This window comes from Lissotriton helveticus, chromosome 10 (assembly GCF_964261635.1).
Source record: "Lissotriton helveticus chromosome 10, aLisHel1.1, whole genome shotgun sequence".
In the NCBI taxonomy this organism is placed as follows: Eukaryota; Metazoa; Chordata; class Amphibia; order Caudata; family Salamandridae; genus Lissotriton; species Lissotriton helveticus.
Genome location: NC_136071.1, coordinates 908,727,748 through 908,754,237, shown reverse-complemented (window position 1 = coordinate 908,754,237; position 26,490 = coordinate 908,727,748). Strand labels below are relative to the sequence as shown.

Here is a 26,490-nt window from a genome sequence, read left to right as displayed (position 1 = left end):
CATGAATTTTTTGATTTTGATAGACTCTTCTCTTCCTGGTGTAGAATAGAATGTGATTTTCTTACTATCCGCACAGGCTTTGCATTTGCTGCACAGATAGAAGCCTGCGAGTCCCTGTATGCCTTTGTTGGTGGGTGCTAGGTGGCTTTGGACCAGATGATCCTTAAGAGATCTGGTTTTCCGGAAGGTCATGGATGGATAAGGAGAGATGTCTCTGCCAATAATTGGGTCTGATTTCAATATACTCCAGTTGGAGTACATGATTTTCCTAAGACTCTTAGCTGCATTGGGGAAATTAATAATGAGTCTAAGATTGTTTTCTCCTGTACTGTTCTTCTTCGCGACATCCTTAATAAGTTCTGTTCTGTTTCTAGTCTCCGACTTTTTCCATGCCTCCTTCAACACCTTCTCCTTATAGCCACGCTCCCTGAATCTTTGGAGACACTCTGCGCCTGCTTCTAAGAAATTCTCAGATCTAGAACTGTTGCGTTTTATACGCAGAAGTTCCCCATACGGGATACTGTTTTTTAGGTTACTCGGGTGACTGCTTCGTGCATGTAGCACTGAATTACCCGCTGTGGGTTTTCTAAACAGTGACATCAGTTACAAACACCCTGACATCTAGGTAGGTGACTTCACTTGCACTGATCTCGCCAGAAAACCTCAAATTCAAATTATTGCTGTTCAAATATTTGATGTACACAGAAACTGACTCCTCATTCCCTCGCCACACTATAAAGAGATCATCAATGTAACGTCTCCAAATAATGGTCTTTTCAACCCAGTGATCACAGGAGTCTGATCAGGCAGCCCGCTTCTCCCACCAGCCGACGAACAAGTTCGTGTAGCTGGGGGCGAAGCAGGCTCCCATGGCCGTCCCCCGTCTTTGCCGATACAGCTGTTCCTGAAATGTAAAGATGTTATTAAACAGGCAAAATAGCAGGAATTCAATCAACATTTCACTGTGGTTGATGAATCTCGATGGTCGTTGTTTCAGGATCTGTCGAATAGCATCAATGCCTTGATCATGCGAAATGCTAGTATATAGACTAGCTATATCCAGAGTTACCATAAGGAAGTCAGGTTCCCATGGGCAATGTAACGCAGGAAGGACCCCCCTTTTTTCATGGCCCCCTCTTGACGAATCGCCGTGAAACGTTCAGGATAGGAGCAGAGTTTTGAAAATTTTGCGAAGTATCGTCAATTGGCGCCAAAGTTATTGGGAATATAATGTTGCTCATTTCCTTTGGAAAATAGGTCCTAACTATAACTACCTACTGGCGTCCGCCAGTAGGTAATGTATGTATATATCTATATATATATTCCTTTCCGTTTGGTCCACATGGCGGGCTTCCAGGCGCTCTATGGCGGTGCACACGAAGCGCGGCAGAACCAAGCCGCGATTAATTCAATTCCGGTTTCCCTGTGAGGGGAGTTAAATCTCCATGCACTCCCGGATATTCTTTTCAATTACAGCCATACACCAAAGTTGGTAGATCGGTTTAGATTTATTTTCATTTGTCAGCAAGCCAGCAACACCTAACGTGTTTCGGTCTCTACGGAAACCTTGCTCACAGGAAACCATCACTACATTTTTTTACTAGATTTAAATAAAGAAACATCCTCCATATCGATACTTCACTTCCTGTTAGTCGCACAGGAATTGTGGGACATGTAGTTTTTAACCAATCATTTAAACCATATTGCGGTTATTTTCTGATTTAAACATTAAACAATTAAATAGTATATGGGAGTCACCAAATAAATTCATGCCCTCCAATGGGACAATAGGTTATTGCCGTAATTCAAATTTTATACCCATAGTTCGTTATAATCTGGCCCTCTAGTGGGCATTCAATTCACAAATTAGAATCCATAAATCTTATCCATATTATATCACATTTTCCCATGTAACTTTTTATCTTCCTACTATTTATCCTGTGCATCTAAGTAAGAGGAAAATTAAACAAAACAAATTTGTACCCTAAGTAAGTTCATATAAGGTGAAAAAGTTGATAAAAGTTATTGAGAGAGATATGAAATGAAATGAAATTAAATTTAATTTATAAAGCGCATGGCTGCCCAAGAGCGTCCCAGCGCTAATATAAGAGATATAGTTCATGTTCATTTCATTTGGTTTTGAGTTCAGAGATGGCAATGTAGTTCCTCATCCAGGTTGTGCCCATGAGGATTAAGGGTTTGAAAGCTCATTATATGTTTTGATTCTTTCTGTCTCATTATTTTTTCACGATCCCCTCCTTGCTGATTTATTCCAACACTTTCAATTCCATAACATTTTAGTTCTTTCCAATTTCCATTGTGTTCCCTCTCTATATAGTTTCCCCAACAGTAGCACAGTTACATGCGCACACTTCTTCCATAAATAAGAGGCGCAATCCTTACGATGCATGGGAGGGTTTATTCAAAAGTTCCAAAGCCGGAAAACCCAACACGTTTCGGCGTTTCCACGCCTTGATCACGGGGGTATATGTGTGTATATATATATATATTTATATATATATATATATATATATATATATATATATATATATATATATATGAGGCATTCACAAGTCATGGGCTCGTTGCAGTGCATTGGCTCTCTTGTTCTCGTTTTCAGTGCATTCACAGCTCACTTGCTTGTAATTGTATTCCTGATTTTTTAGACCGATTTCCCTGTTGATTTTCTTCTGCAAATACCCTGCTTGGCTCTCTTCTCTTCGCTTATATCAGGAAGAGTTTGATGCTATCTCCTCCTGCTCAAATCTCAAGAGCTGAAAGATTGCCCAAAAGATTTTTTTGCCCTCTTTTTTTTTTCTCCTTACTTGGACCTTCTAAATGACAGTTGACATCTCCTACATGTACGATTAAGTGCAGAATGATACTCACTACTGGGAGGAGGTGCCCCTTCTTTGGACACTCAAGAAGGAAACTTGACACACTCTTTTACCTGTCCTTTACATCTACATTAGTTTGAACTCCACTAGTTGAATTCCAAGCAGCAGGTGTTTATCCAGATAGTCTTGATATCGTCGACTGACCAGTTTTCCCAGCATCTTACCCAGTTCTGGAAGTTCAGCAGTGGGCTGTTAGCTGCTAAGGTATGCAAGATTTGTGATGTTTTTTTTCAGTAGTACTATCAATGTGGTCATTTTTAGTGCAGCTGGAACAAAACTTCCCATAAGGAGGTTCAAATTGTTTTATAGAAAAAGTCTATGTAGGAATGAAACACCCAGCGTAGAGCCACATCTCAAGCACTTGTTCAGTGGGTTTGAGTTTACTCCTCGACATGTCCTAAATTGCATCTTGGGTTACATGCATACATACAAAGCAATCAGCAGAATGGACAACAGAGAAGTGTCACACCTGGGGAATATCCAGTTTAGCAATTGCCTCAATGTTCAGCGAAATGGTCACACCCTTCAGTAATGGAAACCATATTATTAAACTAGGAGAGAGAGAGAGGGGCTGAAGTCTTCATGTTGTGGGTGAGCTCTCAGAAAGCCAAAACAATCTGATTCCTACAAGTTCAAAAGTTTTTTGTGAGAAATGCCTGACTCCATTGGTCTTTTTGGATAAGCATCTTGACTTTCATCAGAGAAAAATGTATGTGGGTACCTGTCCAACGACACCAATGCACCCTTCTAGATAAGAAATAATATATTTCCCCCATGTTAGAGGTGGGTCAAAATGAGACAAAAGGCAGAAATGTGTGCCTTTTCTATCTGCCCACCTCACGCATCTCCCACCTCATTCAGAGTTCAGAGGGAGATGGTTTTCCAGACAGAGCTGTTGCCATGTCCACCCTTTAGAAAAGCCACTTGTTGGAAAGGCTTCAGGTATGCGTGGTGCTGTAAGTGCCACCCTAATTAGAGGCTTTGTTCATCTGCTTTTTTTTTTACTGTTATGTTTGTTACACCATGTACACAGTGGTTGTTCCAGACAGGAGAAGTGCACAAATGCTCCCATATACTGAGACAATCCTCCCAATACGTTAGGGGCATTATTTCTTTGGAAGACTTACTTCTAATGTGGGAGTCTCTGTTTGGGGAAAAAAGTGACATCAGACTTACCAGGGCACAGCACGCCTGGCAGCACCATTTGTCTCGCTGAAACATCCTCTGCTATCGAGGCAGTTGTGGTTTCAGGGGTAAATGTTGACAAGGCAGAGAAATTTACTTAGGGTGGGTTGGGCCACTGAGGGCTAAATTAGCCCCTTAAAATTTCCAAACCAATGTGGTTGAAGAGACAAACGATAATGAGTAAAGTTTCACAGATTAAAGAAAATCAGAAGTAGGGATAAGTAGGGTTCAGTATTATTAAAAAATAAAACAAAATTCAAAAACATTCCTAAAATATCAACGTTCAAAAATGAGGTATGGCTCACTGAGATACAGGCGTGTCCGTGGCCAGTCACAATGGATTACTTTCTGATGCAAGTTGGTGCTTAACTCAGGTAAAAATATATGAAGGGTCACGACCTGGGTACCTTTTGCAGCCGTTTGTTATGGAGCGAGGTTAGAGAAGAGTTGGAGCTTAATCTGGGGCAAAGTTTTAATTTTAGAACTATAACAATTCTAGAGGTCAAACATATTAAGTGGAGCAAGACTAGAAATTGCAATTGAGCAAGTCTCCACGCTGCAGATGCAGTCACAGTCTGAATCTAAGAGTGGGACAAACAACTAAAATATATATGCAGGCAAGTTATTTCAGACAAGACTAACCTCTTGTACCAGTTGTCCTGAAAGAAAATACTTCCACCTCCCATCTTTTTTTAAAATGTTTCTTTAACTCATGTTTTAGTGCTCTAAAAGTGTTGAAACTCTCTGGCAAGGCCTCCTGAGTTTGCGGTCCCAGATTTAACCTCCAGGAAGGCTCCTCACAGTTTAATTTGAGGTATAAAGCAAAATGTCCAATTTAAACAAGTTCTCAGGTTTCTTCTGCAGAACCTAAAATGTCAGGAGACTGTAAGGATATGTTTATTCCCTGGACACAAAGAAAATGTTTTTCATGAGCTGGCTTTAAAATTTCAAGTTGCAACTGGTCTACAGGTTATCATCCTGGCGGAAACAACTACCTCTCTCTACATGTCCTACGCAATACGGCCTTGGGAAAGAAGTACCACATGCAAGTAGACTTCAATGCTACGCTACGCTTTTAAGCATTTTGAGCAGATTTCCAGACTCACAGGCATTTGACAAATATGGAGACACAATTATCGCACATGTCCTCTATCAGGCAAATAGAAATGTTTCCAAAAGAAGCAACCAGGACTACTTTTTTTTTATCTTCCATTCGTGGCAGTACTTTATCTAACCGTGCTCTTGCAGATGTTACTAAAAAGTTAAACTTCTCTGTGATTGTCAGCAAACTAATTTAAAGTACTTGCATTTTCCCTGTCTAATATTTTAAGCAAAGTGACACGTTCTCTTTGCAGAAATGTGCTTTGCTTAAACAGCTATCCCAAAGTTCTGTGTGCAACAAAAGCCTAATATATATGAAATCAGATTCCCTTGGCCTGCTCTCCTTCACTCTCCAAACTGATCCCAACGGAGCATGTTTCTGCTTCCCACGAATCAGAGGCTGTTTCCGTCATTCCTGATGCTAGCTACTTCCATCCCATGCAATGAGGGACTCTGCTTGTCAGTCAGGCTCCTTTACAAAAAGAGATGAAGTGTTGTGGCTTTCTTTGCAGTGGAGATGTGACCTGGGTGCAGAGACTCAAGATGACCTTCCTTCTAGCAGGTTTTTGAAGTAAGCCATTTGTTTATTCTAGTCCAAGGGGAGATTAGGCATGAATTGAGACAATTTAGTGAGAACTATGGTTGGCCGAGGAAAAGGTGACGAGCCCTTTGCTACTATAGCTAAACTTACCTAAGGAGTGTAGATAATAATACAATTCTAATGTTTTTATTGATTTTGTCATACACACACGTATGTGCTATACATTTGAGGATTGCACTATATTCCAATAGGTGAATAGAATTTTTGTCAATTTCTCTGTTAAACAAATGCCACGACAGCCTATTGCAAACTAAACAAAGCATATTTGACCATTTTCAGATCCAAGTTAATTTTGCATACCACATGTTAACTGTATGCATTTGTGTAAAACGTTTCACATTATTACACATAACCTACTACAGTGCCAAATATGTATTGTTTTTATTTTTGGGTCAAAGACATGTAATTGCGACATGAACCACATGTCCCAGCGATTCCAGAAGTAAAACACCAAATGCTCATGTTGAACCAAATGTGGTGAAAATAGCAAAATATGGGTTTTCGACAAGTGTGATCTGGAAGGCAGGGACAATGTGTGTCACCTTTAGGTGTAAATAGTTTGGAAACTGTCTTAAAGCTTTATTAAAATGAGTTCTTTTTTTCTAAAATGTTATCTTCAAACTATGAGTCTTAGAAAGCAATTAGCCTCTCATGCTGAGACGTATTAGTACACCCAAAAGCATATGTTACAAGTCAACCAATACAAATGATTCCTACATGAGAAAAGTAATGTTCTACAAACCACTCCCAATACTCTCCTCAAATGACAAGTGCAATCTCTTGAGCCAATTCCATACTGAAAAAGTAGGCAAGACCAGACTTCTCATTGACAACACCAAGCACGCTACCATGATCCGCCCAGGCAATACATAAAATCAGATCTCCTGTAAGACGCTCACCCATAGCCATCACAGATATACTCATGTACCTTATAGATACCATGTACGTGGTTCACATCATCCCTTACTTTGTCTTAACACCCATGCTCCTGAACATAATTAATTTGCTCATAATTGGATAGGTCTGACGCTACGAAACAAAGCAAACCTCAGCCCTGATGAGCTTGAAGTTACTAACCTCTCAGACAACTACAATCCTATGAAAGGTAACTAAGGAAGCCTGGTTAATACCACTCTGCACCAAAGCCCAGATCAGCCAGAACCTTGCTCTCATGCACCACCCCCTGTAGCTTGCATTAGCCGCCTACAACAACACCCAGTAACTTGATGTTTCAGACAGCCATGTCAAGGCGTACTTATGAACCCACCTTACTGTGATGAAACGTCTAACTCAGCTATTCATTAGTGCTCCCTGACACCTCTCATGAGGCATTTATACTTTCCTGAGCATTCCTCTCAGTTGGCTCAACCCATGGGATCCACAGTTGCCCGGCAAAACTGGCCAGTCTGGAGATGGACTTTATACATCTTCAGACACCTGTTTCAACCCTCGCCTGCAGGCTTAACTCTATTACTCTGCTAGCTCTACTTTCAAGCCGACTACCATGATTTAGATACATTTTTTCTCTACCACTAACCAAGCCTCTTCATACCATCACTCAGCATGGCTGCATACAGAAATTCACAGGTCTGGAAAAAGGAATGGACTGACCTCACCATTCAATCACAGTACTTTACTAGTATGAAAAACCGCACATGCAATTTCAAAGCATAGGTGCTTGCAACATACCCTCATCCTCTCAAAGCACAACACACCATTTCACACCAGAGGAAGTGAACTGATTGCATGTTCTGCAGTGCATGCATGAAGCACATTTTAGATGTTTTTAAGTCAACTTCAACAATAGCCAACTAACATGTTGACATAATGTGATATAGGTGGTGTGGGGGAGTAAGAACATACTTTTTTAACGCAGCATAAGTCCCTTTTGATTAGGGCTCCCGGTTTTCCGTTTAAACTGAATTTTACATATAAATACAGAAGGATTTTTTTCCTTTCTCTGTATTTATAAATAGTCACTGAAAAATACTGACAAACCAGCGATGTGTTTATCCATGTCTGAGGTTCACAGGGGCTGCAGAAAGAGAAATTTGATACCATTGCCAAATTCTCTTGCACACTATTCTTCCATCTAAATCACCCTAAGCACTCCCCTGCTGAGTGAGGCTGATTTGTTTCCAGGGAGCCTCTACGGCCCTGACTGCAGCAGGCCAGGAGCGCTTATCAGCTTTTTTGAATGCACACTCTCGGCTGTTTAGGCTGGAACTAGCTGGCTCTTTTGCTGGACTCGGTGCTTATGTGGATCGCTAGAATGGAAAAGGAGGGAGCACCATGGGTAAGTGAGGAGGGGACCCCAGGACACTCTAAAATCACAGCGTGGGCATTGGCCATCACAGTGTCTGGCATAGTGATGTCACGCCAAGTAAAGGACACTAAGGAAACTTTCAACCTGGACAATTCGCAAAGTCGAGTGCAGGGCACAGAGTGATACCAGGAGGGCAAAGGACATTATTATATCACCTCAAGTGACTGTGCCAACATTGATAATTCAGGGTGCTGTCCCGACCCACTCAAAAACTGTTTAAGCAGTAGGGGTTATCTGCAACACCTCTCTAGCATCACTACAAAATAATCCCTTCTGGCTTTGAGTCCTACACAGTGTCGTCCCTCCACTGCAGTTCTTAATAACTTCAAACTGTTGCCAATAAGGGACAGCTTAAGGGCATAGGCAAGTAGGGCTCTCTCATTTGGTCATGCCCCTTAGACTGGGCCTTTGTTTGCGTAGGGCCTTCACGGGCAGCACTCTTATTTATCTTGAAGTGAGTAACTAGGCACAAATCTCGGCATCTGCTCACCATCCTGTGCAAATCACTTGATTTACCGGTGCCTGGAGAAATTAAAGTGATCTTGTGTAATCAGACTGGCACTCATGTCAAGTGCTTCAATGCCTTTGGTGCGCGCTATACAAAACAGGCAAAAATACACAATGATGTAAAAAATCAACATTTTTTTCTTTGCGAACACCCCCCCCCGCCCCTCCCCCAGCAAAAGGTAACCTTTCAAGATGAACATGATAAACATGAAGAAATGGGAGAAATTAAAGTACACTTTGAGTATTGGTGTTTACTTACCCATGCCGTGATTCTGGGCAAATCACTTAAAGTGAAATGCCAGCTCATGTAATGGGTACAAGTGGTAAGGGGCCACTTGCATGCTGTTCCCTGAACAACGTTTGCTCTGAATTGAAGGGTGTTAACTGTTGATAAAGTCGTAGATCAGAAGTGCTAACCAGAGTTAAGCTGTACTGACCATATGGATAACTAGGACATAGGGACTCCCTCAGTCTGTACTCTGAATAGTTTGTACTAATGTCCGGAGACCAGGAGGCATAAAGGCAAAAAACAAGCAGAAAGAGCCTCAATGTCCTCAAAGTTTCTTGAAATACACATGTTCTTGTCCTACAATGGAAAAGTTTTCAAGTAAATGTATTGTGTTTATTTAATTTGATATATATATATATATATATATCTAAACCTATAACAACCGAGTTCAACTGTGCATTTTCTAATTAAACAAATGTGGAAACATGCTAGTAGTAGTATAAGGCTTTATTTCGATAAAAAACTTATCTTAAAAGCATCACATTAAAAAATACATTACATTTGTACCTTAGGAAAAAAGAATTTGATACACAAATAACATCAAAGCTAAAATCAGTGGTAAAAAGAAAAAAAAAGGAACACAGAGATAAAAAGGTAAAATCACAATTTACAAATTAAAATCATAAATGATACATTTTCTTTAAGATCACAGATTATACATTTTCTTTAAGCCTTTTATTCTAGCTCCACGTCTTCTTGTGCTTGCAACACAAATAAATGTGGATAAATACAGAAAAAATTACCAAAAAATAAATATGGATAAATACAGACGGAAATGTTAAAAAAATGAACACCATAAAGCCAGGAGCCCCACTTTTGATTCACCACGGACCTTCAGCATGCATATTTATACCTATCTGAGCATGTGTGATCATCAATAGATGTAAGATCCTATCATTCTAACACCCATGCCACTGCACCTGCAGCCCACTATCTCACAGACACAAATTGATTTGCATGATGCAAAGTCCATAGAACCTATTTTCATATTGCAGAGCCCATATCCTGCCTGCCACTACTTAAATTAGGATACAGAAAATGCAAATCCTTAATCACAGTAACATCGTGTATGGAGCCCTCCCACAACAGTGTGAGCCCAAATGTTGCAGTAAATCTGTCTAGATAGTGTCCCACTCTACCTAGCCTGTCCTAATTCGCATCTGTCCACCCTCACCGACAATACAAACATGTGATTCTCTTTAATGCTCTATTAAACACACCTATCGGCCAACTGTACCCCACTACCCCTAGGTTGTAATTGCCCTCCATATTACATTCACATTTTATGGCATCCCCAAATGCCAAGTCATACATCTTTTGAGTATCAGTTACTCTCTCCTCCCCTTTCATTGGGCAGACCCCCTAAAATGGCAATTCTGCATTCAGCTAGGGAAGAACGGGCAAACACAAACTGCAATGCAATGCTGGCAGAGCGAGCTTTGTGAAAGCTTACCCACAATCTATCCCAGAAAGGAAAAGTAAAGATTCAAGAATGCCATTCTGAAGAAACACCCAGAGATCATCATTTCAGACGAGTACACATGCAGAAAGGGGGTGCAAGTAATATGGACTTGGGTTTTTTTTTTTGCATAGTTTTATATAGTGCGAACTAGACCCGAACCGAATCGGGTATCAGAGCGCTTTACATAGCACCAGTTACGTTACATGAGGACACACATTCATTTTAGGCACGGGGAGATTAAGTGATTTGCCCAGAATCACAGGAGATTTTGGCGTCGTTACTGAGACACGAACCCAGATCCCCAGGTCCGAGGTCGAGCACCCTAGCCGTTAGGCCAACATCCAAACATCTGGAGGCATGTCAAGAAACAGTCCTGAAAACACTAGATGAAGCAGACAGCCACATACTACTATAGAGGGCAAACAATAAATGCCTACACTAATGCCTTAGGAATGGTCCAGGTCAAAGGGCAAACATACGAGGCACACTATCCATGTATCCCAAGTAAAGATACACATATCCAGGCCCACCATCACTCCAGTATCATAAAGTTGATTCAGATAATTAATTTAAGCATAAAGCAACTACCACAAAAAACATTTTCAGCCAATGTTCCAAGCAAATCGTCTCCTCATTCAACTACCAATTACACCCGACACTTGCTACTAATTATTAGATAACTATATCATTGCACCAAATGATGGGGCACTTGTCCAACCCATTCAAATTTTCAGACTAGATGGACTTCCTTAAAGAAGCGCAGCCATCAATAAAAATGGGTCTGATCAACAGAACTCAATGTATGAGAGTCTCTAGACGAGAAAGAATGTACACAATCGGTTTCACAGAGACATTGTTCAAAGACAATTATATCACCGTGTTTGAATGTTTGTTTCTGAATGGCTTAACTACATAAAAGCACAAATTCGAAATGAGGAGCAGAGAAGGACTTAGACTTAAATAACAAGCAGGCCACATTCATTGTGTTAGTGCATGACCGTATGATGCACAATAAATTCAACTAGTTCTTCTGTGAGGGCCACATCTTTCCGGTCAAACTCCTTGGTTTGCTATTAAATCTGACCCCCCCCCCCCCGGTTCTAAATGGTGCAAACTGGTCACTTCCCCTGTTGACTGGACTAACCAAAGTTAAACACATGGACCATGTATAAAAGCACCTTGAGAATCAACCAAAATACAAGCCGACCCATACACTCAATGGGGCACACTGGGCTTATTTTCGTTCACAACACCATCAGTGCAAAGCACCTGGTGCAACAGTAGATTTGGTTGCATCATTCAATAATCGTTGTCTCTCCAAAATGCTCTGACAACCTACACCTCGCTACAGGGCAGAGACCAGACTCCCATTCGGGCAGTCACTACTATGAAAGCAGTGAGTTGGGTTGCCAACCTTTTTAAGACATACTACACGCTTAGAACCGATCAGTATGGCTCATTTGATCCAGAGAGCCCTGCACCACAGCACTATTAAGATCCCTGACAAAACCCAGTAATTTGTTTTTTAAATCACACATGCTGCACTGACACTTCCATCACATTCCTACGGAGGCTGCACAAACAGCGGAATCTAAATTGTGCTCGCTGTATGTTTACAGGCCGACTCTTGCAGAAACAAGAGTACTCTAAAATGAGGTGCAAGAAAAAACACACAGCCTTGAAACGAATACATGCTCAAATGACAGTTTTTATTTACTGTAAAAATAATGGAGAAACCCCTTTGGTAAAATAATGGGTTTTATTTACTGACAGGAACATTGCATGGAAATGATATCTCCTGTAACATTATATTCACAGGAGGGTAATGCATCGACACGCGTGCCGCTGCCCACCCGCATCTGCTATTTATTTATTTATTTATTTATTTTAACGACTTGTAGAGCGCCTGGTGACCCGAAGGCATCCCCGCGCTGTGATGATTTTGATATCCAGATGAGATGGAGGAGAAAAGGAAGAGGGGGGGACGTTATTTCGGGAATAGGAGTGTTTTCAATTTTTCCCTGAAAGTAAGATAGCTGGGTTCAAGCTTGAATCCCAGCAGACTCAAACACCAACCCAAATACAGAAGGGGCTCTCTGTCATCGACTTCAACCATTTTGAAAACTCTCAGAGGAGTTGAACGCCATTGAAACTCTACATGGAACACATACTCAGGAGAGACAAGCACAAAGGAGGAGAAACTAACAAAGGGAAAAAAACTGCTTGGTTACAAAGATTTTGACAAACCAAGGATACCAACTGCCTTCTACACATAATATACACCACATCACACCCAAAAGGAAAATGTGTCACACCTTGTCCACAAACACAAAGCACTTATGAATCGTATTGTAGCATGCCATACAGTGTCTTCATAGAGTAACCAGAAACGCACATTTTACGTAATCACTGATTGGCTAGTTGCCCTTTGGGGCATCAGTACAAAATAATATATTGAAAAATATTTTTAAAAACATTTTTAAAATATAACACACTGGCCCTCGTTCCAAATTGGTTGTAAGCTCTGTGGAGAGCTACTTGAACCCGAATTAATGATCCAGGCAGTAGACGTGTGGAGTAACCATGCAGACGTTGCATTCCCAGCCATAAATTGCAGGTTTTTCTGGTTTCTAGGGATATTATGCTCACATTTGCCACGTGCTCTGAGCAGGTGGTAAATACCTGTATGGGGCATGAGGGGGTCGCTATGCAGGGCCGTGGAGTGAGGCAGGATCGGAGGGTGATGGGGCAGGGCAAGCTCCCTGGTTTGCGTGTGGGAATACTAGACTAATCTGAATCAGTTGGGTTGGTATGCTTGCAGGCATATCTTTCCACCAACTCGGATAAGAACGAGCTAAATGAATGTGATGGGAAGAAAGGGTTTTCCAAAATAAATTTCATGGATGGAACTGGGGAAAGTATACAAAGACAATGTACCAATACACATCATAAATGTATGGGGAAGTAAACGTTATGTACATAGAAAATTGGAAATAAATTATTGCAGGGTTCTGACTGAGGCACTGGATGAATATAGGCAGGGAGGGGAAGCTAAATCTGTATATATCCTCTTAAATAGCAGTGTGGGAGGGTTAATTATAGATTTCATTTTTGACAATTCCTTTCAAATTTGTCACTTCGCATTAAAAATTCTGACAAGTTACTTGTTCCACTTTCAATAATGTTGCAATTGTTGGCTGGGACTCATCTTGGAGTAGTAATAATTCTTAAGTTAATTTAGATCAAATCTCCCGATTGCTGCTGGCCCTGCTTTTTCTTTCAACCATGTTACTGTTTGCTTTTGTAAGGCTTTCCCCGGCTTGCGCTTTTCCTTTCTCCAGTCATTAAAGCATACAAAAAAAGTGATGAAAGGAATGCTTGAATTCATTTCAGCCTCTGCTAATTATTCAGGCAGCATCCCAGTCCACCCTTATTTAGCATACCAAGCCACCTCAGTTTGGACTCAGTCATTTGAAAATCAGTCTTGACCCTGCTCCGAAGGGAACAGCCCAGCCCAAATTGCCAGGCCCTGCCTGCACTAGAACACAAGCTCATCAGTCCTGTATAGCTTGGTTCCAGTGGCACAGTGTGCAGGGGACCCAGGTCCTGCTTCATGCGACACACCAGCATGCAATAACGTGATTGGTGGAATGCATGAATTAATCTCAGCCACTTGTAATTACTCAGGCCAAATTCCAGTCCATCATTATTTTGCACACCATGCCACATCAGTTTGGTAGAAACCATATGCAAATCAGTCTTGGCCCTGCTCCAATGAGAACAGCCAACCCGAACTGCAAAACCCAGCCACTCCATGAACTAGACCACAAACAACCCAAGACCTTATTAGGGCTCATCAGTTGGTTATAGCTTTGTTCCAGTGACACAGTGTGCATCGGACCCACTTCAGGGAATGGTGTTCCACTCAGAACGACACACTAAAATAGTGACTGATGTTTCAGGATGCGCAAAGCTCACAAAACCATGGCGGGGTCAGGGCAAATTTTTCATCACAATAATACTGTGGGTTCTTTTTGTCCCTTCAGGCTCCTAAAAATATAGTTGCAAGGCACCCGCCCAGTGGTCCACCAGTAAGTAACCCTATTTTCCAGCACAATCTAATAAGCTGTTGCTCTCTGTACATACATGTTTGAGATCTCGCAAGAAAGAACTAGATAGATGCACCACTTTGGTGGGCTTACCAGTACATATGCTAGTACATTGCTAGAACCTTAACAGTAGTCCTTACAGACCACAAATACTGCCATACAGGCTCCTAAAAATATAGTTTCATGGCACCCGCCCAGTGGTCCACCAGTAAGTAACCCTATTTTCCAGCACAATCTAATAAGCTGTTCCTCTCTGTACATACATGTTTGAGATCTCGCAAGAAAGAACTAGATAGATGCACCACTTTGGTGGGCTTACCAGTACATATGCTAGTACATTGCTAGAACCTTAGCAGTAGTCCTTACAGACCACAAATACTGCCATACATAATTCTCCAATGCAAACATTTTAAAGACATATTCCTTCCTTGATTATATATTCTGCATATTCAGAAGAATAGTCAAGGACCTACAAGACTGCTGGATCCTGCCCTTTAAACCATCAGTGTACACTGGAAAAATCTGGACAATTCCCACTTGCACGAAAGAGGAACGACCTTTGTAAGTTACACCGTGAAAACAATTTCAAGAAACCAATCAGCTGCACTGACTACTGTCCCAGCAAGGCAATGTCATGTGGGAGAGTGATGTCTGCTGCCAGATAACCTGAAAAAGCCATTTTACAGGCTAATTTAAGCGGGAAAAAACTCAAATGGCAATACAAGCGCAACAAGCTGAACCTTCAATGCCAACATTTAAACTATTTTACAAGCTAGTTTAGGGTGTGGAAGAATACCTCAAAAGGTAGCACACACACTTAGTCAAGCCAGACTGTTTTATTTATTACACTGTTTTAATTTACCTCCTTGCTCTTGCTTGTGCTCTAATCTCTTGATGATTTATCTTTGTTATCCTTAACACAACAGAGAAACATTGTTCCGAGAAACATTGTTTCGAGCTCATTTTAGAATCTAAGTCATGTGTCAAGAAAAAACGTACTTACTTCTGAGCATGTAAGAAGCTCACCCCTAACAGGCAGTAACTGTGTACAGATTAGGGGCTGACTTGGTAAACTACTGAATATTAAAATTATGTCCAGTTTTCAGGAGATCCACAATGAATATGTATTAAGCAAATTTACATGTGAAGAATGCCAGTGCAGATTATTTTCATGTTTGTTTGAAAACCAACCTAGAATTACAGATCAGTGGCTCAACAATTCCAGTCCTAGTATATGTTTCCAGTTTAACTTTCAATGTCCCCTTGCAATATACATAAAGAAATGTATGCAGTATACAGCTCACTGCCCTGTAGTGTTTGTGAAGAATACGACTTTTCAAAGTGAAACTGTTCAGTCTTATTGTACAGCCTCAACATTCACTCGCGCCTAGTATGATCTTTTATATAAAGTAAAACAAAAAATATGTTGCACTGTCTCTGGAAACAGTGGAACATCAGCATGCTTAATGAGAAACCCTAAGGAGAGAGAGCCCATTGTAAGTGAAACGCCCTTGTCCTTGTTTTCATCTCCTGCTGGCTGTTTACGCTTGCATGACAAATAAATGAATAGAATACATTGGCATGCAGCCTCTACAGATGCAAACAGCTGCCAACGCGGTGTCCTCAGTAAGGGTTGGCTTGCATTATCCAGCATAGACCAACAGTGGCTAACCACTGCAATGTGAAAATGCTGCTTTTTTGATACATTTGTGCATTCGATTTGGAAAGACCTTGTTTAGCCACATCTGTCTGCTGAAATGAAGTTTGTCCAATTTATCAATTGACAGGACCATGTTCTAAGTATCCAGGCTGTGTTCTGTATTTACCATTTAATATTGGTGCTGTGACATCTACTGTGCACTCTCTTTCAAGCAATATGTTTTTTCAGGCAGCTTCTTCGTTGTTCATATCACAGCAAATGTGTACAAATCTAAGTGATTTGGATCTTACGATTTGTCAAGTGCCTGAATTCAAAGGTCTGGTTTGGTTAAGACCACCACCCAGAGTAGATCTGAAGTGAATCTCAAACTTAGCCCGCTTTCATTGATCCATCATGAAAAAGGAAACATTATAGTAAAACCAAATGTGATCATGTGAAATTAAAAAAAATGAATAAGGTGTTATCGACGTAGCTATGACATTATACAAGGCACTTCAGCTGACCATATAGAGAACAAAGTAGGTAAGGCAAAAAAGACTGAACCCTGCTTCACCCCAGACTTTGGATGAAAGCAGCTTTAGTTTTTTAAATGGCGTTATTCTCTTCCCTCTGCCATCTTGCTTTTTTAGTGTTATGCTAGCAGCATGATTGCCCTCTTACTCCCGTTCTTCCTTTTCCGAAAAAGTAGCTACTCTGTTATCCTCTCTCCCCTTTCATTTCCAGTCTTTTGTGCAATTTGATTTGCCCGATTGCCATCTTTACTGCCCCCACTCCCTTCTGTTTAGGTAGCAAATTAGATTTGTTTACATGTTTGATACATACCTATAGTACTATTTGCAGCAAAAATCCAACTGGCATCAGGTACGTTTTTTGCAATCAATGTGTTAACTGCAAACTATTTTAGTCATGTATTTCACAGCACCACCCAAAAGTTTGAAAAGAGAAGCAGTATCTCCGTTGTCTATGAAACATAAGAAGGAAAGTCCATACTTTACGACGTCTGTGCTGCACCTGGGTCAACACCCACAACGCAACAGTCACCAAAGTTCAAGGGCTCTGAGTTTGAATAGATATAAATATCTGACACGGGCAGTAAAGTAAAGTAGGAATAACAGAGATTTGCAACAAAAAAAAGGCATAAACAGATATTTTGAATGAATGAGCACAGAATTAGGGTACTCCAGTTTAAAACTCAGAGCTTGCAACTATGAGAAGTCAGGCTCAATTCGACAGCAAGAAGCCACATTAAATTGCAGCAAGTAAAGGATGCTAATGGTTTCTTCGCAATATGGTGGCTGTGTCTCTACACAAGTGTAGCAGTTTTTGTGTTTTCTGTAATGGGTTTTAAATTTCCCCTGGTCGCATAATAGTCTAGAGGTTCTCCCTGAATTGTTTTTTTTTTAATTCAGCTTAAAGTGAATAAAATACACAATTCTTAGACATTTACATATTTTGAAAGTGATAAGAACACATTTTTCGTCATTTCAGAAGTGACACTGGTGTGTAGGGTAAGAAGTATGCTGACAGCAAAAGTATTTGACACCCCTTTAATATTACATCATAAGGTGCATGCATAATAGTGACCATTAGCGACCATGTATCGTGTGGGGTAGCAAGGCGTGTAATAGCAGCAGGCCCCCAGACATTCACCCAAGGAGTCTTGGCAGTGAATTTCCCTGGATTGGTGGTACATGTTATCTGATGACTCAATGACATGATGGATACTAGGTCCCAGTGCCGGGCTTTCCTCCTACAAACCACTGTTTTCAGGTGCGTTGATATGAACCATATCTACAACTCACAAAAGGCATCCATCTTTTAATGGGAAATCCAGGGCTGGAAATGCTGTCCCTGATTACACAGACCGGGATGGAATGGTCTATAGGGCAATTAGGCAGTGCCCGATGGGCTGGTCTGATAGGTCAGTGTGTAGACCGATTTTTTAACCAGTTTGTGGGCCTGTTTTAGGGCCATGTTAGCCAGTTGTCACTGTTGATTTCTCTGCTATTACCACAAACCATGCCTGCAGCAAATTGAAGTGTATGCAGTCTCCCATGCCTGGCAAAATACCCATACAGCGTGTCTTTACAAGTTAGTTAAACTGGCCTGATTCCCCAGAAACAGAAACCTGTTTGCGAATCTGGGCCAATGGGTATCAGGCCCATACGTTGCAATGTTAATCACATATTAAAACCAGAAGAAGACCACACCTGGGTTTCTTCTCTCTCTCTTCTGTATGTCACTTTCCTCAAATTAAAGCAACATTCTGTCAAGCTTTCTCTTCAAAAGTCTCAAGGGCATCCAGTGCATTTATAAAAACAGATTATGGTCCCACTGGTGATAGGCAATGAAACAATTTACTACCAAGCACTTCCTACTCGGTGTAGCCATGTTTGCTTCGCAAAAATGTTAAGCACATTTTGGTTTGAAAATGAGATAGAAGCGTGAGACAATCGCTGCACCCACAAAATAGATCGAATGGATATGAAAGTGGCATTGCAAAGAAAACTGCATTTCAAACAAAATGGCTTGAAATTGTGGGAATTTCAAAAGACACGTCCCTGGAAATGAAAGCTTCCAGTGTTAAAATAAAGATGTCTGTGCAGGAGTCGCAGCACACAAAAGCCTGTTTCTGCTGAGCAGCATGCACAGTCCTCGCGGTTACTGAGCGGCGGTAAGGACAAAGCATGGACTGTCTTTGTGGTAACAGAGTCTGATGTAACAAACATGGCGGCTGACTGCCCTGTGGGCCCAGCACAGTGAGCAGTCCATACTGTGGCGTGCCTATCTGAAGATTCAATGTATGGATTCCGATGCTGGGATGAATGCCCCAAATGCTGCTCACACATATCATAATCCATTAGTAAATCCTGCCGCCTAAAACATTCAGGTAACTGCCACCAGCCTTGTTTTTTTTTTTAGCATGGCTGCTCCTTCAAGACAATTGAACATTGTGTGACGTTGCTCCTCTTGTTTTGCTTACTCAATTATTACATTTTTCGACGTGAAATAAAAGATTGGTTCTTTGGACACTTACTGTGCAATGTCAGCCTCCTTTCTGATTCATGAAGGAAAAAATCAGAAGAAAGTCTTATGGTTATCTTATCTGAAAATCCGTGTGTGGCTCAGTCAGTGAGTAGGCTTAACAAGGGGGTGATAGCAACTGATTGTTCCATTTTATCTTCGAGAAAAACTGACCAGGGGCATATAGCGATTCAACGAGTCGTCATGGGCAGTAAGCACTATATAAATGCAATTTCAATTCATTCAATGGAGCAACCTGGGACAACTGGCGTCTTTGTGCATCAAAGTGGTGTAAAGTTGGTGGGAAAGGGGCTAGTATGGCTGCCTTACTGACCTCATGCTGCCAGGCATTAACAGCTGTTATTTGCCTGGTGTTAGGCCTAGAAGGCAGAGGTGGGAGTGAAGGTGGGGAATTATCAGACCGAATAAATGCAGGTGAAAACAGCGGCACCGCATTGTGTCTCCCAATTACTAGTTCCTACGCTTGGCACTTCTTGACTAACAAGCAGGCGAGATGGAACCTGCACAGGTGGGTAGCATCACATGGGGGGAAAGCAGACAACGAGGCAACATAAGAGGAAAGATGATCAAACGCCTCAGAGAATCCATTTTAATCTTTATAATCTCATGTAGCTTTATGTGCCTGGTTATTTATATAGCAACTAAAACATTTACCCTGTTTCTTGTTTTGGCAGAAGCAGGAACTGAAGCACACAGATATGAAGTGCTTTCCCAAGTACACACGTCTTATTCAAGTGGAGAGCCTGGTATTAAGCAGGGGAGATTGTCTTGGAGTCAATGGGACTTGGATGATGGCATCTACCTATGCAGTCCATTTATAATGTAATCTGTTGACGTGTTTTGCATTTACTCCGGGTCTTGAAATAATAATACTTAATTGTACACCGAGATGTAATGTAGCAGGCTTTGATCAGTGTCGGCAAGGAATCACACAGATATTACAATTTCCCAAATAAGTAATGTTTATGTATTGTACATCTGACAATTTCCCAAATAAGTAATGTTTATGTATTGTACATCTGAATACTGGAAGGATGAGTTTGGCCAATTCGGACATGTGATCTTGAGTTTGCACACGAGTGATCTTGAGTTTGTGATTTTGAGTTTGCACACATCTCTGTGTAGCAGGCACATTAATCACCTGAGTTATCTATCTTCCTGGGATGTATCCGGTGGGGGTCCACCCACTAGTCCCCCTTGAAAGGCCAGGGAGGCTTTCTTCTTCGGGCACTGGAAGGACCAGACCATTAAACTGAGAGAAGTACTCAGAAGGCAAGTGTCTCTGACATAAACACAGGGCTGGACCAGCAACTCCCACCAGTAAGGATTATCTGTCATGCAAATGATACTAACAACCTGCCCCCCCCCCCCTCCAGGGGCTAATCTATAGGTAAACCAGGAGTATTCTCAACAGGCGTGTGCCCACAAATATGGCTAAATTCATAATATCTGACTGCTCCGCAGTCCCAGGGATATATGAAGGATTTTTTTACCGCAGAGAAATCAACCACATTTCCACACATGCTGTATCCTCACACAAGCACCCATATCTCAGTAACGCGATGGGTTTGGGGAGGTTTTGAAAGGTGGTGTGAAATGTGCTTGAATCGGAGCAATGAAACCCTCTGAGGTTTTCCCTTCTAATGCTTTCCCTGTAGTAGGACGCTGTCTTTCTTTTACAAAGATATACCATTAGTATACTCCGCACCTCAAACTGAATTATATTCTGCTGCCTTATGAAGTTTGTTATTATTGTCGAAATGAATCGACTCATTGTATTGACTTCAGAAGGTAGAAAGGCGGACCCAGCCCCTTTCGCCATGTCTGTGCACCAAAAGAATAGCATTTATCCACCTGCTATCATGCAACAGGACAGAAAGGGCGGGAGTCATTGCTCGGCTGTGCCAGACACAGCTCTTAACGAGGTCTCAGAACGCTCCCTGTCCTCCAATTTACATAGTTCTCTGCATCAGAACTGTTGCTTGGGTGACAGCTGAGCTCGCATAGCTTTCAGCAAATCTTCGAAAATTATTACTAATCGAAATTCAAACATAAAGGGATCTTTCAACAGGGACGATTCTCGTGTCGCGCTGATGCAATCTGAAGGCTAATAGGGTATTGTTTGATCTCTGGAGTAACTATAGTACCGGAAAAAGTTAGAATCGAACCCATATTGTCATGTATATCATATCAGTAATCTCTTCATCGACTCGCTTTTATAAGTACAGGACAGGCATTTAACAGCAATCTGTGCCCTCTGAGGAGGTCCTCAATACACGTGAATGCCATCGGAATAGGTTTTACAAATTTGTAGCTGCAAACTAACTTGTAATCTGCGTTCTCTGATCCCTCCTGTTTTACGCGACACACTCCAGAAGCCTCTAAATTAGTAAGCATCTCAATAATTCGTAAATGTATTAAGTGCATCAATTTCCTTGCTACAGACAGCGCCGCGTCGTTTCACTGCAGTGACCACCATCGTTATCATTCTAGAGTCGGCGAACAACAGTGGGTGAAGCGTGTATGTGGTGATGCCTCTACCCCAGCACCAATGCCTGTCACACATGCATTAAGTTCAGTTGCAGCGCTGCCATTCTAATAAACCATCTCTGAAAGGCAATCGACGCCCTGGAATAGTGCTTCGTGCTGGCAATCAGTGCATCTGGGCGCATCTCAATTACTTTTTTTAATGAGGCGGAATGAGGCAGTCACAGCACCTCCTGTCAATCACGGTGGGAGCTCTGCTCCCCCTCGCAGGGGTCAGCGGCCATGAGGCAGTGTCAAGCACCCAGCGCCTTCAACAGGGATATGGACAATTTATCTCCAGTTACAACTGCTTCCTGATTCTTTCTATCTCAGCTAGAGCCAAGACGCCTTTTTTTGGTATTCAAGCACTTTAGAAGAACATCTAACATAACATAGCATCTGCAATACAAGCAGAACCATTTGACCCTCTCTGAGTCTGTACAGTGGAGCCGGTTACCAAGTACAGGGTATACCAAGTATAGGCTCTGAACAACTTCATTTCAATTAGGGTGACAACCTAATTCTATGTTGTTAAGGAGATGGAATCCAATCAATGGGCTTTTGTACGGGAGCCTAATGCATTTAGGGTGTTGTAGTCTTGCGTTCACTGGCGCAATTAGACTGACACACCTGATAACAATGATGTGTAGGTGTTAAGTTCTGGACTGAAAACGCTTTCCTTGATGAAAACACTTTCCTTGATGACAGGGATTCAGGTGGTCACCCTAATGTTAACAAAGAGAGTGTTTATTTTTCAGGCAGATTCCATTAAGGTGCTGGAGCAGCTGTGTGCTGAGGCGACCTGTCAGTTTCTGTATGCTGATGTTTCATACAAGAAGGCACATCAAGTATAAACAGACGCAGCTTGGTTTTAAAAGAGAAATGCATAGTAAGCATGTCATTGGCAATCAAACTATGACCTGTGACAGAGAGCTGTAACAGTTGTGTCTGGGTCATCCTTTTGAGTGCTGATAAGCTGGAGAGGTGCAAAGACTTCACTCAATATATTTTTACCTGCAGAGACCTGCTGGTACTGTCTCATTGAAAACAAGACATTGATGCAGATAAGTGCTGTAACTGCTCTGCTCAAAGTACGGGAGTCCAGAAGTGAGTAAGGTTTTTATAGAGCGTGCAAATAACGAGGCATCTTGGATCTAGTGTCTGGGGGCTGGACTTACAAAGAGAGAGACCTACTTAATGCTGGAGGCAAGTGCTGATATGGTCTCACCATGCAGAGAGCCACTTGTACAATCACGCTAAACTTATAGCCACTCTCCGGAAAACTATTCTAGTATCCATTAATAGCACAACATAAGTGCTAAAAAGGGTTGTTACCATGCATTAGAAGTCTACTAGCCCTGCCAAGAAGTGCTGGTACTGTCCATTACAGCATCAGCGGCTCTTCTATAAAGTGCTGGTACTGTTCCACTGTACTACAGCTCTGCTGAGGAATGCTTGACATGACCTGCCCCATCAGGAGCATAGGAAGGAACCCTGCTGTGCTCTCCCCCATTACTGGCACTGCAGATATGGGTAGTGTAACATGATTAGCATGCTAGTCACGTTGAGGCGTGCCAATAATGTGCAGATGGAAAGGTGGGTTGTAAAAGTAAGTTTCCTGAGGGCGGCTTACTAGCTGCATCCCATCTGTCTCAAACGCAACAGGTGCGTGTGTAGAGCCTTTTTGCCCTATATGAAACATAAATGGGACACAGTGGCTGGTGGTTTGATGGGTGAGTGTATGTGAGACACAGACTAAAACGTTTGTTTAGAAAACTTAACATTGAGGGGAGTTCTCCAGTGAGATTTTGCCTGTGTGAATACGGCTCCAAAAACATGCTTCTAGAACACTCTCTGCATGCGTGCAGTTTCTCCAAGGCTCAGGGGGCCACGTGGCTCTTTGAATGGAAATAGATGGACTCTGACTCACTGAACATTTAAAAACACACTGTATGTTTCCATTGGCGGTTTCAGGATTCAGCTGTCTGATTTAGATAAAAGGTGAAAGAAACCCCAAGCAGACAGTGCATTAGTGCAGATGTCCACCCACTTCCTTAGTTTGCTAAGATCTGGGCTCTTTCATACGGACAGTCTGATCTTCCTCTGGACACAAAGTGACGTTAGCAGAGGAAGTCGACATTTAGAGTACAAATGCCACTCCTTGTTTCAGACAGTCCTGGATACTACATTGTTTCACCCGTTCAAATTACCTCACTTATCCTAATTGTCATTAAAATGCATTTTTGTGGTTTTGAAATGGAATTTAAAAAACACAAACCACCACCCTTTGGGTTAGTGAATCCAGAATTTTAGACAGGGCGAGCTATCTCTGGAATGATGTTTAAGGGCTGCAGTGTTATCATTAGCATGGAGGGAGGCGTGCGTCACACCCCTCCGGGCCCCACACGTGTAACCATACCTCTGCCTCGTGATGAGGTTGATGTAGTGCCTCAGCGCCGAGTAGTATTTGGCCATATCTTCTGCTGGCGCGTCTTCTCCGGGACTGTTAGGTTTGGAGGGATATGCGTCCGCCAGCGTCCCCAGGCAGATCAGCAACGACAGGGCAAAGGTCATCGCAGACAGCCACAGCCTCATGCTGCCCCCTTGCATCTATAGGGTAGAGAGGAAGGAGGGAGGGCAAGGTAAACACTGGCACAACTATAATAACAAGGGAAGACGGACAACAACATACAAGCTTCTGGGGGAATTAATCTCCTCAGTAATCCAACTGAATACATAACATAACATGTGTATTTGTAAAGCGCACGTTCACCCATGGGGATCTTTGCGCTGAATACCCAACTCAATGGTACTCATTTTATCAACCTCAGATGGATGAAAGTCTGAGTAGACCTGCTGGGATTTGAACCTGTGACCATGAGGTCGAACACAGCCCCCTGCAGTGGACACCTTAGTACACTGAGCCACCAGACCCAACATCATAGGAGGCCACGCTGACTTGGGGTGGGGGTGTCATTTTTGCAAGTATATTACCATTTTAAAAGCACCTGCTGCCGCGTTCCTTGCCTTCAGCAATTTTCAGGCATCAATTAAAATGTCAAGATAACTCCAGTGATTAATCCTCTTCCTGGAAAGAGACTGGAGGTTTGTCTAGTGGAATTTTTGACTCAGCCTAAGGTAGTGCAGATAAAGTGCAAATAATGTAAATAAGTCAGTTGGTGACTGCTACTGTAAGAGAGCTCCTTTTGTTACTTTTTGTTTATATAAGTCAAAATCCTAATATAATGCATTAAGCTATTAACTGTCAGCAAAGATCTGCATGCAAACTGCAAGGTGTATGTTGGAGCTATATGCTTTTTGCCCAGTCTTTCATTATCCAAACCTTGCCAAAAGGGTTCATTTGGGTAGAAAACAATTCTTATTATTAAAAGGAACCCCTAACAATGATGCTATGTTTTAAATTCTGAATTTGTGCTTTTCCAGAATAAGGACTCAAACTATATTACCTACAAGTATCAATGACATGTCACTCCTACGCTACACCTTGTAGTCCTGTCTGATGTAACATTTGCTAGACACTGATTTACACACATATGATGGCCTTTGTGCCACGTATGTGATATAAAGTGGTCTGACACCCTTACACTGGTATGAGTGGTGCTATAAAAATAAATGAATCTGAGAGACAGGGGTTATGGAGAGTTGAGGGACACTGTCAAAGGGTCGTAGTGAGAGAATCCGTGGCAGAGGTGGTCATTGGGGGCGCCAACAAACATTGTCACATAGGGCGCCACCAGTGTTAAAGCCGGCCCTGATAGGAGGTCATATCTGGACGACTTCCTACCGGCCACACGCCTTAAATGCGGCAACACAAAAAGATAAATATGAATGATGCTAAAACATGCCAGGCACTGCCTTGGTTTTAAAGTGCGTGTTTTCAGCATTAGAATGTCGGTCAATTGATCCGTATATGGAATGTTAACTATTAACAGCTCGTGAGTCACAGCACAAATTTAAGTAATGAAATGGCAAACTGAATAAAAACATTACTGCTTTAATAATTCTGTCAATTCAAATGATATTTAAGTGGACGTTGCAGAAAACCACGGACACCCTTTCCCCTGACTGAGTTATACTTGATTACAATATGACGTGAAAACAAAATATTTTAATTTCTAATTATGCCATTTTGATAAAATAGACAACTGTGGTCAGTTCTTATAAATAAATTATAGAAACACGGGTTCACTTAAAGGACTTCATGCCAACAGACTTTCTTTTTTCTCCTCCCACAAAGCAAGAGATAAAGTGATTGATGGAAGCAATAGAATGAAACCGGTTCCCAAAACTAAAGCAAATGAAAACCGAGAAAACAAAGTGTTAACCGGCGCAAAATGTAATAAAAAAAATCATCGCACCACCAGAATCCAACACAATACAATGTAGATTGCATGCAATCAGCTATGTTAAGGCTTCTTACAAGTAACCTCTGTGCAAACCTTACCTTCCTTCGCCCGAAAGACGATTTTCTGCAGCGGTACTCTCTACTTCGCTCGCTGCTCCAACTAAGTTCTCAACGCGAAGGCGATGGGAGTTAATCCGGAGGCTGGTGGTTATTAGTAGGGTTTTTGTGACTGTACTTCACGGTGAAGTCTGTGATTGGATAGAAAAAAATGACTCGCCCATACAGATGCGGTCCACCCAGTCAGATGGCCCCGCCCCCTCCAGCCCGGGAGCTGTGGGAGTCTACGAGACGAGTCTCGCGCAATACGTGCAGGTCCCTGCGGCGCAGGAGGCGCACGCACAGATTGACCCGGGGAG

The 26,490-nt window shown here is 41.9% G+C and overlaps 1 protein-coding gene across 2 annotated transcripts in view; it reads right to left on the bottom strand.

The window, feature by feature from the left end:
• The window catches only part of NPY (neuropeptide Y), a 62,798-nt gene extending 36,517 nt beyond the window's left edge, over nucleotides 1–26,281 (bottom strand). For both annotated transcript variants that reach the window (XM_078664390.1, XM_078664391.1), the window contains exons 1-2: nucleotides 26,174–26,281; nucleotides 24,128–24,318 (exon numbers count right to left, since the gene is read on the bottom strand). In XM_078664390.1, the coding sequence (XP_078520516.1) occupies nucleotides 24,128–24,318 (191 nt within the window). In that variant the 5' untranslated portion in view covers nucleotides 26,174–26,281. The remainder of the gene's footprint in view (nucleotides 1–24,127; nucleotides 24,319–26,173) is intronic.
• Between the last annotated feature and the right edge of the window lie 209 nt (nucleotides 26,282–26,490).